The sequence below is a fragment of the Natator depressus genome, chromosome 15, assembly GCF_965152275.1.
Source record: "Natator depressus isolate rNatDep1 chromosome 15, rNatDep2.hap1, whole genome shotgun sequence".
In the NCBI taxonomy this organism is placed as follows: domain Eukaryota; kingdom Metazoa; phylum Chordata; order Testudines; family Cheloniidae; genus Natator; species Natator depressus.
The window spans coordinates 24568776-24589411 of NC_134248.1; the positions used below are offsets into that span (position 1 = coordinate 24568776).

General features: G+C 39.5%; 1 protein-coding gene across 1 annotated transcript in view; it reads right to left on the reverse strand.

Moving 5' to 3' along the window:
• LOC141999540 (V-type proton ATPase 116 kDa subunit a 2-like) overlaps positions 1–20636 on the reverse strand; it is a 51326-nt gene that overhangs the window by 17348 nt on the left and 13342 nt on the right. Inside the window, exons 15-27 of the mRNA XM_074973080.1 lie at positions 20434–20590; positions 19162–19287; positions 18120–18208; positions 17189–17286; positions 13554–13700; positions 11157–11235; positions 9417–9514; positions 6700–6837; positions 6073–6173; positions 5011–5137; positions 4056–4138; positions 2658–2751; positions 215–427 (exon numbers count right to left, since the gene is read on the reverse strand). Of these exons, the coding sequence (XP_074829181.1) occupies positions 215–427; positions 2658–2751; positions 4056–4138; positions 5011–5137; positions 6073–6173; positions 6700–6837; positions 9417–9514; positions 11157–11235; positions 13554–13700; positions 17189–17286; positions 18120–18208; positions 19162–19287; positions 20434–20590 (1550 nt within the window). The remainder of the gene's footprint in view (positions 1–214; positions 428–2657; positions 2752–4055; positions 4139–5010; positions 5138–6072; positions 6174–6699; positions 6838–9416; positions 9515–11156; positions 11236–13553; positions 13701–17188; positions 17287–18119; positions 18209–19161; positions 19288–20433; positions 20591–20636) is intronic.

A 20636-nucleotide genomic window follows, 5' to 3' on the forward strand; every position in this document is an offset into this window, starting at 1 on the left:
AAAAAAACTCCAACTGATACCAACAGGGGTTCTACCCAATTACAGTGTTGGAGAGAGCCCACAAGGGCCCTTTAACCTCTGTAGGGAGTTACCTATGTCCAGCTCTTTTCCCTCTCAAGTAACATTGTTTTATTTCTTTCCTTATCTTTATTGTTGGCTCAAAACATTCAAAGTTTCGAATTTGTGTGCACACCAACCACATAAAATGACTTACTGATCCTTCCTCGAGTGCTCGACGCAAGTTTGGCAGATCAGCTACTGGGCACCAAACCTCAGCAATTAAACATTTATTTGTGACATCAAAACTGCATTGGTTTAGTACATGATGAATGGCTTTCATCTTCTTCACTTGGATAACCCAGGTATAGATGGATTCTGATGCTTTACATAATACTTGTCGCAAGTAATCCTCAGTTTTATGCAGCACCTTTGTCAAAGGAAAAATTAGTGGTAATCGAAAATGTAGATGAAAGTTTAACTACAGGAGGAGCACCAAAACTTTGCCCAACTATGGGTCATATTGTTAACTTGCTAGGAGCCCCAAGGGCAGACCTAACCCTACATAAAGTGGAAGGAATTGCAGCTGCCTTGATTTTAATACAGAGATGCAGACCACAGAGACTATAGTTCTTACCAAATAATGTGCCATTCTTGATCCAAGCAATCCATCACTTGGATCAAGATGCAGCATTGTATGGTGGAACTTGTCATCTGCACAGATCACACTTATGTAGAAGAGGTGGCCAGTTGCAAGTCACAATGGAATAGCTGCTGAAAGTGGTAGTTAATATTATTATGGCTGCCCTTGAACTACAATAAACTGAACCAGCAAGATTAAGGTTCTTCCTTTACAGCAGGGGTGGGCAAACTATGGCCCGCGGGACCATCCTGCCCAGCCCCTGAGCTCCCAACCAGGGAGGCTCACACCCGGCCCCTCCCCTGCAGCAACACCGCCGAGCGGGCAGCGCAGCTTGCGCCCACCCACCTCCCAGGCTTTGAAATAAGCCTGGCCTGCCGCTCTGAGCGGCATGGTAAGGGTAAGGGTAATGGTAAGGGGGCAGGAGGGTTGGATAAGGGGCAGGAGGCCCCAGGGAGCAGTAGGATGGGGCGCAGGTTCGGGGGGGGAGTGGAGTAGTCAGGGGACAGGGAGATGGGGAGGTTGGATAGGCGTGGGAGTCCCGGGGGGCCGGGCAGGGTGCAGGGGTGTGGATAGGGGACGGGGGGGGCGTTGGATAGGCGTGGGGTTCCGGGGGGCCTGTTAAGGGGCGGGGGCAGTCAGGGAACGGGGGGGTTGGATAAGATGTGGGGTCGGGGGGGGGTGGTTAGGGGTGCGGGGTCCCGGGAGGGGACGGTCAGGGGACAAGGACCAGGGGGGGTTGGATAGGGAGCAAAGTGGGAGGGGGCAGATGGGGGGAGGGGGCAGGCTGTTTGGGGAGGCACAGCCTTCTCTACCTGGCCCTCCATACCGTTTCACAACCCCAATGGGGCCCTCAGGCCAAATAGTTTGCCCACCCCTGCTCTACAGGTAGATCTGCATGTGTGGGACATTGGCACCCATGTGAAACTTCAGTGAACTTAGCAGAGCACCACACTGGCATAACAGTAAGATCGGACAAAGCAGCATACATTAGTAGAGTCTAAGTTTTATTTCCTCATCCTCCTTATGCTGAACATTCTGAAAGTGAAGCCCAATTTACAGAAGCTCATGCAAGGCCTTGGAAAAGTGTGTTTTTTCTTTTTCAAGCATGACAACATCAACTCAGTCTTTCATAGTACTATGGAAAGCTAGCTATTTTGCAAAAAAAAAAAAAAAAAAAAAGAGAAGAGAGCCTCGAGAAAGGCTTCATCACTGACCTTTTTCCTTTACTCCCTTTATTTAACACTTCAAAATAAATAAGTCACAATGTAATTAATTCATAAAAACAACTCATTACAAAAGAATTAAAAGATAAAGGAAGGTTTTTGAAAATGTAGGCTTAATTCTTGAAGTATATTTGTCATTTTCAGTAAGAGTCTAGTATTTAAATAGTATTTAAAGTTTGGCAAAGCACTCTGGATATATGTAATTTGCTATTAAATATTTATCAACCATCGAAGCACAGTACAACATTAAAAAATTTAATCTCTAACATCCTATTATAGTACATAAGTATTAACATCTCCATTTTACAGAAAGGGAATTTGATGAAGCGGTTAAGTTTCCTGCCAAAGGACACAGCCAGTGCAAGAGCATAGGTAAGAATTTAGGAATCCCTCGCTCAAATCCTGGGCTCTGACAACTAGCCCATGTTTCTCCTTCTATAATCCTGTTACTATCATTGTCCTTTTTTTGAGAAGGTATTTATGTAAGTCAACTCAACTCAGGTACAATATCTAGTTTTGAACCAAGTCATGCTTTTCAAGTGACTTGCTCCTGGTCACATCCTACTGTCTCATAGTCCTTTGTTCTGACTGCTTTACCACACAACTACTACATATCTAAAAACCTCCAGAACCTTTTACCAACAAAAGTTTGGGCACTTGAAAAAAAAAAAAAAAAAAGTTCATAGAATCAAGTTACACATGTATCAACATAATTAATACTGCAACTATGGGCTAAGTGGTTATCTATGCTCCAATATCTTCAATGAAAAAGGTACTAGTTACATTTTACTCACAACATGAAGATCCTGAATGCGAACGTTTAGTCCTTCAATAACATCTCTGCGCTCCTCAGTGGTATTGGGATAGGGGTATACATGACAATGATAGCTGAAGGAAAAAAATAGACGCCTGAATTAAACATCCAAGCACTTGAAAAAGATCTGTAAGGTGTAGATCAGCCTTTATGGGTGTGAGTCTTACCTCACCAAGCAAACATGTGAAAAACATTGAGAGGCCATAGATAGGTGATGAATTGGGTTGCTGTACTCACCACCTTTCCCTTTCACAGATCTTGGATCAAAATCTATCTTGGGTCACAAGAAGTTTGATCTCAGTCCCCATGTGCACTACACCACATAATGTGACATGATTGGCCCTCTTCTGGACAGTGATTGCCAGAACTAGAGAAGGGCACTGCAGGTAAAGGCTAAGGATTGTTGTGATTTTGGATCACCTGCAGAGAACTTCGACATGCCATTGTAGTGACTCCCTCCCTCATTCTCAGAATTCACACCATTCAACTATCCAAATCACCTGAATATTTTTATTAATTTCAGACAAGTCACTCAATCTATTTTACTGAGGGTTTTAAAACAGCTCTCTGTATGTTTGATTTAATCATAGTCTAGACGATAGTTCTCCGGACTGGGAGTACAGTGACCTAGGTTCTCTTCAGAACTCTGCCCCAGACCCTGTATGACCTTGGTCAAATCACTAAACCTCTCTGTCCTTCTGTTTCCATTTTACAGATGGGGAAACTAATGTACTTATCCTCCTTTGTAAAGTTCTTTGAGAACTACAAATGAAAAAGCCTTAGGTATTATTTGTTCCCCCTCTATTGTTACTTGGCCTGCTTAACAAAGGCAGAGATACTGAACCAAAGTACTGCCAGTGAACGGCTTTAAAACTAAAACAGGAAACTGCAAAAATAATCAAAAGACTGCTGCTTACATTTGACAAAGAAAAAAATACACAGGACTTACAAAAACACTAAACAGTATACAATTTGACCCATTAAAGGCCTAATTCAACTCCCACTGAAGTCAATGGAAAGACTGGCATTTGACCTCAATGGAAAGTGGACAGGCCCAAAGTCCTTTAGTCAAAATTCAAATGGAAACAATAGAAATGTTAGCATATATCCAGTTGATAGGGTCACTCTTTAGTTGCATACTTAAACTAAATACTTGAGTAGAGATCTTAGATAGAAGGATTTCTGTATTTCTTTGTACATTACATAATTATAAAACTAGATTACAACTGAAAAAACAACAAGTAGAAATAATGAAAATTAAATCTTCAAAAATGTCCCGTGAAGTCAGCATACCCAAGTAATGAAATAGTCACCATAAGCAAAAACTAAACAACATTATTCAATATTCAGTAAAAATGATATTAGTTTTATTTCTCACCAGTCACATATCTTCTTAACCTTCTGGCCAATCTGTTCACCCCAAAAGGATATTAAAAACACGAACCATTTTCTGATTTCACCCTAAAATAAACAAATACACTGATGTTGTTCATTTTAATTATGATTTATAATTCCACCACAATTTGACAATATTTGGTCGCCCGTTACTCTTATTGGTCTAAAAGGCAAAATTTTACAAAATTTCTGAAGCAAAATAATGAATTTTGATAACAGAAGAAACACCATTAGCAGCATAAAATTCACATCATCTTAAAAGACACCTAAAAAGGAAAATGTGTTAGTGCCCTTTTTTCTTCTTTATGTTAGATTAACACACACCTTTTGGGAGGGAATAAGATAAATCAATTTTTTTTTTTTTACTCTTTTTCTTATTCACCTTAGAAATATCTGTAGTACAAGAAAAGCTCACCCTTTAAGAACTATACTGTTACAAATTAGATACATAGCAATATTTTCAATAGCAGACACAGAGTACAGCAGTGTGAGGCAGTCTTAACTGTTTTAGAATCTTTTAATGTTTAAAGTTTAGGAAAAAAATCTTTGTAGATGATCAAACGTTCCTTTATTATTGCAATAGCAGATTAAATATTATATACTCATTTTAAGTACTGTATGTGACTGGTTAATAAATACCTGAGTAGTCATTAACGCCATGTACCTTACTCAAGATATCCTGCCATAAAACCATCACCATTCCATGAGACTCCACATATGTCAAGCTGAACTACAGAAACTGCTGATTTTTACTCCTGCAGTGATAACAGGATCAGGACCAACATCTGTTTTGTTTTAATTCCCAAGGATATTGAGAACTCATTAACTTTCCCTTTTTATCTGCTGCCGGATGACCAATTTCTCTTCCCCTGAGAATCATCTTATCTAATTGTATGATGAGTAAACATAATGAAACGGTATCTATGATGTTTACTCACTGTATCTGGATCTTCCAGACATTCATCCAGCTCTGCATAAGTAAGAATGGTATATCCTTTGCAGACTCTCCATAGCATTTTTTCAAATGCTTCAATTTTTGCTTGGTGAACTAAACCAGATATAAATCTATATAAAAACAGACGTCACAAGAGTAAACCAAAGCCCATAGGAAAAGTCAAAACCTAACAATATATTTTCTCTAAGAAGAATAATTATAATAGTTTAGCATCGGAATTTTTATAGAACAGAATGTCATACCAAGCAAATGCTGATCAATTTTCTTTTATTTCCACTCTACAATGTATAATACGCAAGCTTATGCCCAAATAAATTTGTTAGTCTTTAAGGTGCCACAAGGACTCCTCGTTGTTTTTACTGATACAGACTAAACACAGCTACCCCTCTGAAACCAATACACAAATAGTACATTCTACATAGAGAAGAAAAATGTAGAGTACTGGTCTGAGCACACATATGTGAACCAGCTCGACAAATTCCCTCTGAACCCAGGGGCAAATTACTCAATTGTTCTGCACCTCATAGATTTCCCATTTGCAAAATGTGATATATACTTCACAGAGGTGTGGTGAGGATTTGTGTTTGTACATCACTTTGAAAATATGTATGTGTTAAGTATTAAACATTTTATCATCTTTACAACTTTCATGTTATTATTACTAGTTCATTAAAATGCTATATAATTTCCTTGGGATAAAAAAAGGCACCACACCAGATCATTACATTCTATTATTATAAGCATACATTGTGCCTAATACAAATGCTTTACCAGTTTAATGAAGATTTTTGGTAGTATTTTGGGGCCAGTCATTCTGCTATTAAGTTAATGACAAAATCTGGCCCAGTAAGTCTAAGACACAGTGGGACAGATTCTCAGCTATTATAAATTGGCACTGCTCACTTGAAGTAAATGGAGCTACACCGATTTACACCAGCTGAGGATCTGGCCCAATATTTAGAGTAGTTTTACAACAGTGCATCAAGGCTTGATCTGCCAGACTTGACCAATAAAATTTCTGTTCACATATTTTAACATTACCTACCCCAGCTTGGCACCCAGCCTATGCATACAAGTGTAGTCCACCAAAGGATCATTTTCTAAAGATGGGAATTCCTCATAATTGGCATGTAAACAGGATTCATACTGACAAACAAAAGATACAGATAACTTTCAGGAAGTTCAATATTTTAGTCAATTTGATATCATAAAACCAACTAAAAATTCAATGAAAAAAAGTGTCCCACATAGGATTTCAGACAAGAGAGGTTTCAGGATCTCAGGTGAACTGCCTTTTGTCAGCATTCAAAAATATTGTTGCAAAGATTCTACGACAGTATTGTAACTGCAACTCGTGTACATAAAAAGTCAAACTGGATGAATGAACTATTTCTACTAGGTTGCAATAAAAGCATTTAAATGACTGGATTCTTAGCCTGTTAATTCTTTAGAGCAGGGGCTGCCTTTTCATTGTGTATGTGTATACAGAGCCTAGCACAATAGGTTCCCAATCCCTGAGTGGGATCTACAGGAGCTACACAATAGAAATAATAATAAAGGACAAGACACTGCATGTTGTTGTAAAGACTGCCAAGTTATATAATTACTAATATACTTATAAGACAAAATTGTACATTAAAATACAATCTTCCCTATGTAGTATACTCAGTACCTCAACGGGTCTTTTGACAAAGGCTTGTGTGACCCGCAACATGTATGTATACTCTGTCAACTCAAGCAGGTTTTTCTTCAACTTTTCTTTGTTTTTAGTCACCTCCCTCAATTCTGTCTCCAGCTTCTGCAACTGTTCCTAAAAGATGGAAAAAGACACTATTACTTTCCCTCTCCATTGAAAGTTAGGGATAGTTATTTCTAATTATTGAATGCTTTTTACCAAACATGATCATTTAAAAAAAAAAAAAAAATCAAATAGAGCATCAGAGACAGTTAATTCTTCAATCTGGTCAAATTAAACAATATATGTACATAAAATAGGGAATGTTTAACCATTTATTCTGATAATAAATACGGTCAACTAGCAGTCTATTTTTTACAGCTGGTTCTAGAACTGAAATTTTGGCATCCCAATTAATTCATTTGAAAGTAAGATCAAAGGAAACATTCCAAAAACTATTTTCTACTGGTTATATATTTTAATTTAAGTAAGAGCTACAATAAATCTTGTAATCTAAATCATCTGTGAAAAATGCCTATTAGTACATTTGGCAGAAAATGATGACAAGATACTGAAATCAGAATAACTTCCATTTCTGCTGAAAATTATTTAAATCCTCAAAGAAAAAAGTTATTTTCAGTTGCAGAATAAATATAAAGACACATCCTTTATTCTCCTTCCTCTTCTCCCACATTCACGATCCATCAATTTCTAACCTGTTATCCAACGACCCTTTTTTATATTACATAAACTGGGGCTCCTTTTCAAAAAAAATTTAATGTTATACCCAGATCCTGTAAATACACCCATGCATAACTTTACTCATGAGTATTCCCACCAAAATCAATGGGACTAACCAAGTGAGTAACATTACACACATACTTAAATGTTTACAGGATCAGGGCCTTTGTCACTGGAGTCAAAGCCTGCCCTAGACCAAATGACGCCATAGACGAGGAGCGTCTTCAGCTCCCCCCGTCCCACTCCATTTGTTAAACTTTTGAATACCTTATTTTTTATTGCATTTTTAGACCATTTCACTACTTTGAAGCACGACTTGTATGCATGATTTATCCCTGTCATATAAGATCCTAACAACAAAAACAGTACCCCAAGCCCAGCACCTAAGGCGGTCTCCTGCCCCTAAATCCAGCCCTGACTGGAGTTACACCAACAGAGAATCTGGCCAGCTATTTTTTTCTAGCCCAGGATCTCTTTTGTTTTGTTTTATCTATACAAAGTCCTGAATGCTTTCAATTCCCAGATTTCTCAATGCAAACTCCGCATGTTTAGAGGCTTGAAGAGTCCTTAATTAAATCCCTACTTAGCTTGCAAGGAAAGATAAGACAATCCCATATTTTACTAGCTTTTTTCACTAAAATGATCTAACATCTATATTCACACAACAAGAAATTTTAAAAACTTTATAAAAGTTAGTTTGTCTCACTGATGCAAGAGATTCCCAATTTTTTAATTATTAAGCACTAAGGGTTGGATCCTTCAGTCTGCCTATGCCACTCTGCATTGTGTAAGCTTGATACATCATTGGCATCAGTACCATAAATTAGGGCTGCCTCTGTGCATCCTTAGCTTGCACCAGAGCTGGACAGCCAGCTCTTAATCAGAATTAGGGCCTAAAAGGTTTTACAATATGAATGACTGAATTTTGAATGAGGAGGTTATAAAACATATACCGGGGTGGCCAAACTGCAGCTCACAAGCTGCACGCAGCTCTTTTACAGTTAAAGTGCAGTTCGCAGAGCCCCTAGCCCCTCCCCTCATTCTCTGCCTACCAGACTTGGGGAGGGAGGAGCTTGGAGCTTCTGCCCTGCAGTGAGGTGGCAGGGCTTCAGCCCTGCGAGGCGCATCTGCAGGGGCTCGGGGCTTCAGCCCCAGCAGGTGCCTCCTGTAGAGCTGACGCCCCAAGCCCCAGCAGGCTTGCCCTGCTCTCAAACTTCTGAAGATTTTCGTATGCGGCTCAGAGGGCCAGTAAGTTTGGCCACCACTGACATATATTATTCAACTCATCGTGCATTTTACAAACAATTGTTTCTACTGAGATACTGTAAATAGAAATCAATTCAACAGCATCTACACAAAACAGCTGCCTGCTTTCTATGCATTCGGTGCCTGCTCAGCTTTCACATTCACAACTGCCACTGGCCTCCTTTGGAGTTATATGTGCTAAAGAACTGCAATACTGGGTACATTCCCAAAGTGACCTACAAGACTAAAAGATTACAGTCACAGTAGTTAACAATTTGTCTGGGAAACCTGACAAGCCAGGTAAACCAGCATACTCAGTATGTCAAAAAAAAAGAGATGCAAACAAGCTCTGAGTTAAACAGACAAAAAATTAACAGTTAACTTTAGCTCTGCCACAGAAAAGCCCACATCAATACCACATCTTCACTCCAGTCTCTAGCATGTCACTGGCTGAAAGGGAAAAAGCTACAGAGGGGAAAGCTTGAGCACGAAGTCAAGAAATATTTTTTTCTAAGTTATGCCAATCTGATAGCAGAATTAAGCGCAGAACTGTTAGGTTAAAAACAATTAAAGGTCAAATACCAAAAGGCGCTGAGCGCCTGCAGCATTCAGTTTAATAAAGGAGAACAGCAAATTCTCAGGATTTTCTCCAAAATGAAGGAAAGTAAAATTCAGTTCCAAGATCCAATCCTACCCTTTCATTTCTGCAAAATTTTTTGAAGAGTTACCTGTATTTCTAACATGTGTTTAAGATGAGGTGCAGCAGGAGAAGTATCTCCTTCAGGAAGAGCAATATCAGCTTTCTTAATTTCTTGCACTAGAAATCCTGGAGTAAGAACAGAAACATAACTGAAAAAAGAATTGTATTATGCAACATTTTTCAGAACATATTGCCTAGATAACTTATTTAGGGGTCCAAACATGCCTGAACACCCCTGAAAGCTGCTGAGTACCCTGTCAGCGGTCATTGAGGGCACTAAGTATATTGCAAAATCAGGCTCTAGAGATCTTATCTTTTTCTGATTCTGATATAGTCTTTAGAGGTACTGAGCACTGAGGACCTTTAAGGTGATGGAGTTTTTTTGCAGGGGAAGGTCATTTAAATACAAGGCATATTTTTCTTTTAAGTATTTGTGGAATTAAATATCTTCAGCCATTAAGTCTTTGCAGAAAAATTTCAGCCACAAGGACCTTGAGAAACTTTTAACATTTCATGATATCTCTTCAAGTGACTTCCTTCCCCTATTCATGTCTTCTGCAAAAACTGATGTCCTGTTCACTGATCCACGTGTGCAATAGATTCTTCAAAGCAGGGGGCAAGGGTAGTCTTGACAATAAATGCAACACATGCAGAGCAATGGAAGAGCTGAGACAGCTGCTAAGAGTATGAAAAGGATGTGGGTTTTACATGACCTAAACAAATAGCTCATAAGAGGGTACCAAAAACATTTCCATAAAGGGAATTTACAATATTTTTCCAACAACATATGGAAGCAAGTTGAAATTCAATTAAAAAAATCTAATTACCACTAATCTACTAGCACGTGAATGTAATTATGGGCACAGAAGGCTATTTTTCAGGACTGCTTGAAAGTTCAATAGCTGAAGGTCACCTTGTGCACTAATATACTTAATTCCTAAGGAATTCATTCTAGAGAGAAAGTTCCATTTCCTAACCAGAATTTTAAACAGAATTTATGTTGAAACAGTTGCAGTAATTTATCAGCAATAGTGTTTAGTAACTCTTCTACACCCGAAGTTTTTTATTAAAAATATTTACTGGGCACTTAAATAATGTTTTACAAAGGTAAACAGACATCACTAAACTCATTTTACAGCTGGAGAAATGGAGGCACAGAGAGGTTAAGTGACTTGCACAAGGTAACACAAAGTGTCAATATCAAAACAAGGCCTGGTCAACACCTAAAAATTAGGTTGACCTAACTAAGTTACTCAGGCCAGTAAAAAATTTCAAACCCTGAGCAACGTACGTAGGTTGACCTAACCCTCAATGTAGATGCATCTCGGTCGACAGAAGAACGCTTCTGTTGATCCCTCAGAGAGATGGATTAACCACACCAATGGGAAAAACCCGTCTGCTCATTTAGGAAGCATCTAACGTGATACACTTCAGTGGCACAGCTGTAGCACAGTAGCTGTGTCCTCATAGCAACCGTAGCATAGACTCAGGCTAAGAAACATCTATTTGTTTTCACTCTCAGAACAGTGACCTAATCACTGAACCATTCTGACTCCCAAATTTCTAACCATCCTAGACTCTATAGAATATGTAAAAGAAAGTCTCAGATTTCAAAGTGCTCAGATTCTGTTCTGATCAGCATAATAAAAGAACACAGATAAATAAGATCGCCAATGTAGTAGTACTCTGACTGTGTAAACTTTAATTAAGTAACGACATCGCTTAAGAGATTAGTTTAGAGAAAGAAAAATATTAAAACAAAGCTTACCAAGTATCCTTTCCATTTCTTCACACTTCTTCACTTCACCCACAAATTTTCTCTGAAATACACTTACACTAGGGTTGAGCTGAGGGTCAAGGAGAAAAAATACTCACTAAATATTTATCACAGCAGTAATTTCTCCAAACACAACTGGTTCATCGACTTTAGAACCCCAATCTTACAAACACTTGTGCTCAACAATTTTACAAACGTGAACAGTCTAAATGGACTCAGTGAAACTAATAACATGTAAAAAGAAAAGGAGGACTTGTGGCACCTTAGAGACCAACCAATTTATTTGAGCATAAGCTTTCGTGAGCTACAGCTCACTTCATCGGATGCATTCAGTGGAAAATACAGTGGGGAGATTTATATACACACAGAACATGAAAAAATGGGTGTTATCATACACACTGTAAGCAGAGTGATCACTTAAGATGAGCTATTACCAGCGGGAGAGCGGCGCGGGGGGCGCAGTGCCCCCACTGTTCCTCAGACGTTCTTGTTAACTGCTGGAAATGGCCCACCTTGATTATCACTACAAAAGGTTTTCTTTCCCCGCTGGTAATAGCTCATCTTAAGTGATCACTCTCCTTACAGTGTGTATAACACCCATTTTTTCATGTTCTGTGTGTATATAAATCTCCCCACTGTATTTTCCACTGAATGCATCCGATGAAGTGAGCTGTAGCTCACAAAAGCTTATGCTCAATTAAATTGGTTAGTCTCTAAGGTGCCACAAGTACTCCTTTTCTTTTTGCGAATACAGACTAACATGGCTGCTACTCTGAAACCTAATAACATGTGTAAGAGTTTGCAGGATTAGGGCTCATAAATGTCAACCAGCACTGTTTCAGCTGAAGTCTGTTGCTGTGATACTAAAACTGGGTAGCCTGGAATCAGAACCACATCTGTGCTGAACAAAAGGTAACTCCTCCCAGCAGGTGCTCCTCTTCATTTAGGAAGATGTAAAGGGATTTCAGACAACAAATTCAATTAAAACAGATCAAAACCTTCTGCCTCTTTTTCAGCAGACTGTAAAAATAATTACATCCCATAGAGAAACCATTCCAATTTTATTTTTATTTTATTTTATTTTAAATGTAGTGCCCTTATGACTCCAAATTAAAGACACAGATTTAGGATTCAATCCTTCACCCACTGCAGTGAATGGGAGCTTTGTCACTGAACTTCAGTGAAATCTGAAAGTGAATTCAAGTACAAAAATTTCATTTTACTACAAAGCTACTCTCCCAATGTCATAAATTCTATGTGCAGTGTTCATGAATGTGTATTCAACTTTAGGGAATTACCATCATCGCTTTTGTATTATCAGCTTGAAAATATGTATGTATAGTATATTCCACTATTTTCCTTTTCTCTGCAGCACTGACAATAATACCCTTAATCATGCAAGCAGTCCTTTCAGGATTAATCCCATTGACTTCAAATGGTACTACTCACAAAAGCAAGAGTTGCAGAATCAGACCCTAAAATGGTGTTTTGACGACAGGACATAAGTTGTCTTTAAACACAGTTTTAGTGTTAATTATTATTTTTAACAATCATTTTCTTCCAATCTACCATATTTACTTTCCAGTTTCCCTTCAGAAGTTACTTCTAATTAAAACATCTGAAAGGAAGTTGGAAGAAATTCTGAAGTTTCAGCCAGTAAGCAAAGATCACCCAGATAATCCCAACGAATCACACAAACAATAAATAGCTATTGACCACCCCTATTTTACATTAGACAGGGACTTGGTTTCACCTACTAAGGAAAAAAGAAAAGGAGTACTTATTCCGCCTATACCTCCAGAAACAGGTATGCTTTAAAACTGGCAGAAAAAGAGTCTGCAAGATTGATGTGATAAGAAAATGAACTCTGCATCTTTTTAAACAGTTTAGATACTTCCACTGGCCTACCACTTGGATGTGCATGCATAATAATTGAGACCATATACTCCAAGACTGAAGTCAAAGGGGGCTCCACATGGATGTGGGGGTTCAGCCACCTAAATCTGATTACAAAATCAAGGGGATAGGGCAAGAGAAGGAATAGTGGGGAGTCAGGAGGAGAGTCTCAGCGTGAGGGAATGGGGGAATCTCGGGGGGGGGGAGATGGGGTAGGAAGAGGAATCTGGGGGTTGAATGGGGCAGGAGTCAGGAGGGGAGTCTCAGGGGGAAGGGGATGAGGCAGGAGAAAGAAGGGGGGGAACTAGAGGCAGGAGTTGGGCGGGGAGGCTCAAGGGAAAGGGGATGGCGGAATCTCGCAGAGAGGGGATGGGGCAGGAGAAGGAAGGGGACAGGAGTTGGGCGGGGAGGCTCGAAGTGGATGGGGCAGGAGAAGGAATCGGGGGGTGTCTCGGGCGGAGCAGATGGGGCAGGAAGTCCCCCCATACTCACGTCTCTGAACTCGGCCAGGCCCCTCTCGCCCAGCTCGCTGAGGCACTCATAGGCCGAGCCCGCCTGCAGGAAGAGCTGGGCCAGGCACATACTCTCGCTGCGGAACAGGGAGCCCATGATGAGCCCCGGGCCGCAGTGGGGTGGAGGCTGTGGTCACCCGGCACCCACACGCCAAGCGGGCTGACGAGGGTCACCGGGCCCTGTATCGCGACCGCCTCCCGCGGGGCCCGGCGGGCTCTCCCCTCCCCGGGGCCATGGAGGGAGCTCAGCTCCGGCGTCCGCGAGCAGCAACTCCAGCCGCTTCCGGTGTCTAACCCGTCTCCTCAGCAGGCCGCGGGAGCGCCGGCCGAGCTGCGGCGAGCCCTGCGCTCCTCCGCCCCGCCCCCGGGCCGAGCGGCAGAGCGCGCCGGGAAAGGGGCCAGGGCGCGGAGCTAGGCCGCAGGCGCCTCTCGGAGCAGCAGGGCTCGGGAGAGCGGCCCAGCGGGCTGCCTGCAGGGGCGCACGCCGGGCCAGGGCTCCGGCAGAGCTGAGGGAGGTCTCGCTCGGCGCATGGGGAATGCACTACCCGAGGTGACAGCCCAGGGGGCACCCGGCGGGGTGAAGCTTTCACAGGAGTTAGCGGGACCGCCTGCTCTCTGCACCCCAGAGAAGCTCGGCGAGATCCGCCAGCTCACCACCATTCTCCTCCCTTGGGGGTGATGGCCCTTAGCTAGAGCCTGATAAACTACTGAGCCTTGTCTCCTCTCAGGATTTACAGCCACACAGCTGAGCCGGGTCAGTTATCTCATAAAACCCCAAAGATTTTGGCAGAGAAGAGAGCCTTAAACACTGTAGGGCCTGCTAACTTGTGTGAAAACTACAAACTACCCTGTCTTCGCTAGGCGTTTACCTTGTATGAGTTACCTCGAGTTAAGAGCACACCTTTTCTCCCTACTGAAGGCACCCTCAATTGAGACCACCCACATGGAATGTTTCACCAGACCCAGAGGCAGCTCCCATCTGGGTCACATTTTATCCAGTCCCTCTCACCCCCCCGTCCCAGCTTTCAAGGTAGTTCAGATGAACCACTGAAGTTTGGGCCTATTCTCTTATGTCGAACAAAGAGGGGACTGAAAAACAGCAGTTTGGTTTGGAAAACCTCATTGGGCAGCTTTGGGTTTTGCAAAATGTAAATCAGGGATGGTTGTGGGCATGATTCATCCCCAAGCATAGGACAAATGGATCCAGTCCTCAGCAAACTACAAAACACTTTCCTTCACCCCAAAGGGGAGGACTTTGAAACTAGCATTAAAATAAATCCCCAGGCCCTTTGGAGGGAGAGGCAAGGACATAAAATCTGCTTCAGCAGCAAAGAAATAAACTGCCCCCTTCTTTCCTCATAATCTTGGATTGTCTTTACCTCTCAGGCCTGCTCTAAGTCTCATCCATTGGAGGTAAGGAAACTCCTTAACTGGGAAAATTCAGTCATTTTTAAAGCTTCTCCCTTATGAAAATGAGACTATGAGCCATGTGTTTTAATGAGAATTACTATTATTCATGAGACATTTACAGTCATATCCATTACTCAATCATTTCTCTTTACAATCTCATTCAAATTGTCCAAGCATGAGACAGATGCCCCCAACTCTGCCTCTAAAGTGATCGAGTAGCTATGACAGAGGGCAAAACTTCCATATAAGAACAGATTCAGAAGAGCAAAATATTTTTGCTTAGAAAGAGGAGTGGGGAGAAATTATAAAGACTGTGTACTTTTAGATAGATAGATGAGACAAGTAAGCTGTTATTTTTTACCTTGTCCCATAATATAAGAACACTTAAATTTAAAACGGATAAAAGGAAATAAATGCTTTATACACCTCATAATTATCCTATAGAACACAAAGTTACAAGATACTAAACTAAAGAGATCAGTTTTAATTAAAGGATTATATACAGATGAGTAAAAAATAGGCTAAAAGTTACAAGATCTATTAATCTTTATTCAAGGCAGGTGATCAGTTGGAACTACCACCCACCACTCCATTCTCAGGCAGTGTAGTGCATAATTGGCCATGTTGATTGTGCAGAGGTGAGTCACCTGCTGCAGCACTGGTGTTAGGCCACTGTTTAAGACAAGGTACCAGGCTAGATGGTGTCTTTGGTCAGTAAAATAGGCTTGTTCCTGGCAATTTTTAATGTATCTCACTTTAAAAAAAAAAAAATCTAAACTTAATTCCTACTTTTATGCAGTAACTGCATATTTCTAAACGTATCTACTTCAAACCACAACATACAGTACATACATATTTTTGTAAAGAGGTCACCTGTGAAGGGGGGAAAAAGGTTGAATTTATGTCTGCAAAAGGTTTTGGGTGAGAAAACTCTTCTAGTCAAGATGTTAGCCTGTTAAGTCTAGTCTCTAGAAATCATGTATTAATTTTGTTTTATATGTAACCCTTCTGTTTCCATTATCCTTACTCACAATTTCTTGAATCTTGACCTTTGATAATAAACTTATAATTGTTTTCACTACAAATATATCTCAGTGCTGAGGTATTGTACAAGGAGCGGATCCTGAGTTGAATCACTGAAGCTGGTGTGTATACTGTTCCCTGCGAGTATTCAGTGTATAAAGGGCTGAACACTACATGGGAACTCTTCAGAGGGGCTTGAGAACTGGAATGCCCCTAAGGTTAACCTGTAAAAAAGCATAAGGGCTAGTATGACTCCGAGAAGACTCTCCGGATGACTAACAGACTGGTGGTGTCAAGGCACTGACCCCCAGTTAAGCACAAGCAAGTCTCTCTCTCACTGGAGGCAGTGGGGTAAAGGTGACTCTCAGTCCTGGGCAAGTTGAGAACATCACATTCCCACACTAGTTATGCACAGAGCCATCCAGCAAAAGCAAGGAAGGCAAGACTTGATCTTAAGAAAATTAAAAACAACCAATTCTTTTCTTTAAAAAATAACTTCTTGTTAACATGTACAGAAGGAGAAATTGTTTTCCTTTGCAGATATATTTTTAAACAATTAGCATCACAAATGAAAATAAACACAGTGACTACTACTGAAGTCAAATAAGGCATTTATAGCAACTTTTTAGATGCTTTTTAAAATGGGAAACCAACTCCATTGGGATTATTGCTACATTCCAAATTATTTCTTTCCAGAGTGATCCAGCAAAATTTAAAACCTAAATTAACTGTAAAGCTCAATCTTAAATTGCTTAGAGAACACTAGTTGTGTGCTTGAATTAATCATTAACTGAAGTTTATATCTTTTGTTGGTAAATACTCAAATGTCTTACAGTTTAGGTATGAATCCACCCAAGCACATTTCTGAACCCATGCAGTGCACCTCCTAAATCAATGTCACAGGAATGCACTCTGGCAGATCCATTTACAGGATCTAGCCATTAACAGATTATCTTTTTTTAAAAACCTAATACAACCATATTCTATATAGAACAGACATTAATTTTACATCTGAGTATTTATACAAAAATACACAAAATCCAGAAATTACTTTTTTCACAAGCTTTATAATAAAAGTACTACTTATCGAAACATTGGTTGAATACAAAAGTGTAAAAAAATGCATTAATAAAATGGTTCTCTTTATACTCTCAAATTTTAAACTGTAGTATTATTTCACACTTTAAGGATTCTGCTCCAAGGATTACTCAGAACAACTGCGAGTAGAAAGAAAAATCCCAGTATCAAGCCTTTGGCAAGACACTGAGAGTATGGTTCTCCTGAAAGAAAAAAAAAATCTAAATAAATATAAGGATATGAAAACCCTGGCCCTAAAGTTTTATTTTTATATTGAATTAAAAATCAGGCAAAGATAAAAAGCTACAGACTACAGCTGAACATGGACCTGAATAAAATAATGTAGTACAGAATAACTTGAGGCCTCAACCTCGTGCTGAGAACAGTAGGGGCAGTCCTCTGTACCCTTGCAGTTCTCATTGCAGGAGCAGTGCCTTAGTGTGCTTTACAAACATCAGCTATTTAATCCTCACAACCCCCTATTAATCAGATCATACTCATCTTTTACAAATGGAAAAACTGAAAAGTTAACTGATTTACGAATGGCAAAGCTTGGACTGGAGTACAGGAGTTCCTAACTCAATTAGCTGAAAGTTGCCAAATGCTACAGGCAAAGGCAGAATACAGAACTTGACAGACTAATAGGCCAATATTATAGAGCAAGCCATGCATTCTTCTTATAAAGTAGGTTGGCCAGAAAGAAAAGTAAACAGAATGGGAGATAGAGAGTTTTGAAAGGGGCTAAAAAAAGAACCTTACTCTCCCTAAAACAACGTTATAAAAATAGCAATAAAACCTCAAGAGAACTGACAAAGTACTGAGTCTGGTAACTATTCTTCATTTTTTCCCCACTTATCTGCCAAGATACAATATAAATCCAGTCATGGACAGTAAAGAACAATTTAACAAACAAACATACTTTGCAGCTCGCAATTTCCAAGAGACAGGAAGACTTCACTTCCATATTACAAAGCATCATGTAATTTTACTGATAATCTTGATAATACATTGTACTCCACACACACTACTTATTTACCTGTGTAATACCACGTCAATGGATAAAAGAGTTGTGGCCAGCAAACTTCATTTCGATTGCAGTCGTATTCTGTATAGTTAATCTGAAATCTACAAACACAATTTTAAAAAAAACCTTAAATTGCAACTATGGTACAACCAGTCGCCAGTGCAAATGCAGGGAAAAACAAATTAGAAAGATGTTTGGATTAAATAATCTTGCAGCTGTTTCTTTATTAAATTACTTTTGCATGAAAGATCAGTTAAAACAGGAGCATTAAACCTGACGACTTCCTTTCTAATCAATCAGTCTCTCATTTTTAGCCATGGGATGATTTAAGGGACTGTTCCTTCTTCTGATGAGCACAGATTTACACCAAGGAAGAGGATTCTTTTGGGGGTAGTACCAGGGTTTTAAACCAGAAGAACTGGGATGAAACTGAGATAGGAAAATTTAGGTTGAATATAATGGAAAAAAAAAAACTTATTTATGGTAAGAATTTTTAGTCCATAACATAGTTTCCTGAAAGAAAGTCTCATCTCTTGAGAAACTTAAAACTAGACTGGACAAAGCAATATAAAGTTTACTATAAGAAACAAGCTTGCCTTGCTGGGGCTGACCTAACAGATCTTTCCATACATAATTCTACGGTTCTAGTAGCAAAAGAAGAAATACTATGCTTTAGAAATAACAACAATTGTTTGAATGTACCTACAAGGCAAGTGTCAGTTTAGGGCTGATCCAGCACCCGTTATCCATTTGAGTGAATCTCACAAATAATTCTACTGAGGGACTTGTCACATGAGTAAACATCGCAGGATGAGGCCGAGATGCAGAGTACCCTTCAACTCTCACTGAGATTCCTCTGATTTAGTGGGATTTAAGGCACTTTACAGAAACAGACACTTAACTGGTAGAACAGCTGTGATTCAGTGCAGTCTAACCAAGCCTCAAACCTAATGACTATTTTCTGGCAAACCAAATTTACTATTTTATTATTGCTATTTTAATTTGGTATTTCTTCATAGTTGATGATAGATATTTGCTTTCTATAAAAAGTTACCTCGTCATTGGAATGGGTGGTTGAGCTGGTACTTTAATAAATTGGACTGAAGAAGTGATAGGAAGAGAACTGGACTTATTTTCGCAGATAATCCCACATTGGAATTGCCATATCACTGTTGAAAAACTGAAAGAAAATTAACATACAATCAGTGTAATTTATATGGGAAATATCAAATGGATGTCAAAGAGTATATCTTATAAAGGGTTTTTTAATAATATTTACAGTGTACCTGTTGCTGTATTCTTGCACTGCACTTTCATAATTTTATTAGTTATTCTCTATTTTAATCAGAGCTGGGCAATATCACTCCCCTCGATCCTAATTAAAATTTCAATACACTGAGTTTAATACAAATGCTTTTCACTTTTTTATTGTCTTTTCATCATGGCTAACAAAGCATTTAATAAACACTGATGGAAGCCTCACATCACACTGTGATTCAGGTAAGTATCATGCCAATGTTACCTAGCAGTAAATTGAATTGCAGAGAAGTTAAGTGGCTTGCCCTGGGTAACCCAGCCAGTCAGTATCAGAGCTATGACCAGTACTCAGAATAGCAGTCAGGTAAGATCCCTAAGCAACAATGCACATTTGCCAGTCCAAACAAATGCTCATTTTGCATGGACAGCGGGTAAATGTTTTTGCTTTGTTTTGCTTTTTTGCTGACACAACTGTGGCATACACAAAATAGAAAATTTTACCTGTAAAGGTTTATATTATCAACTGCTAACGTGAGCTTTTGACACTTGAAACTTATGAGTTTTGGGTTATTTTCTTCTGGAATTTTTCCACTTATGCTTTCAAATATATAGCTTGCTACTTATGTGTGTGTCAAGTGAAACTACACAAGTAACAAAGTTATTTACAAGCAGAGAGAAACATGGCGGCTAATAAAAGAGAGACTTTCCGGTTAAAATAATACATTTCCTTACTGCTGTTGCTAGCAACACTGGAGGAGACTTTTTTAAAATTGTTTCAGTTTTAATAAGTCTATTTTATCTTTCACCAATAATTTACTTTTTGCACATCTCACCTTGGAAATGAAAACAAGCTAACCAGAAAGTGAAAGTGATTATGGACTAGAGCAGCTGGATTTGGGTTGCAAACACTGCGGAGAAGAAGAAACCCAAGCAAAACCCTAGATAATCATGAAAAACCTGTAAGCAACTTTTTTTTAAACTACATATTTTTGGCTTCATTTACCCAGTGTCCAACTATACTTGAACACAATATTCACCAAATATAACAAGTGTCATGATTCTGTTGTACCTGATCTGTACACCGAGTATCTCTTCCTGTGCAATCCCTTCTACTGCACCCACATCAGCAGTGATTATGTGAATATTCAGGTTAGCAGGAATATCTGAGCAGATGCCGTTCAAATTTCCAGCACTTGCATTTGCACTAGAATTAGGTGGATCTAAACCTATTCAGGAAAACAGAGTTATTTAGATTTGAAAATAATATATATT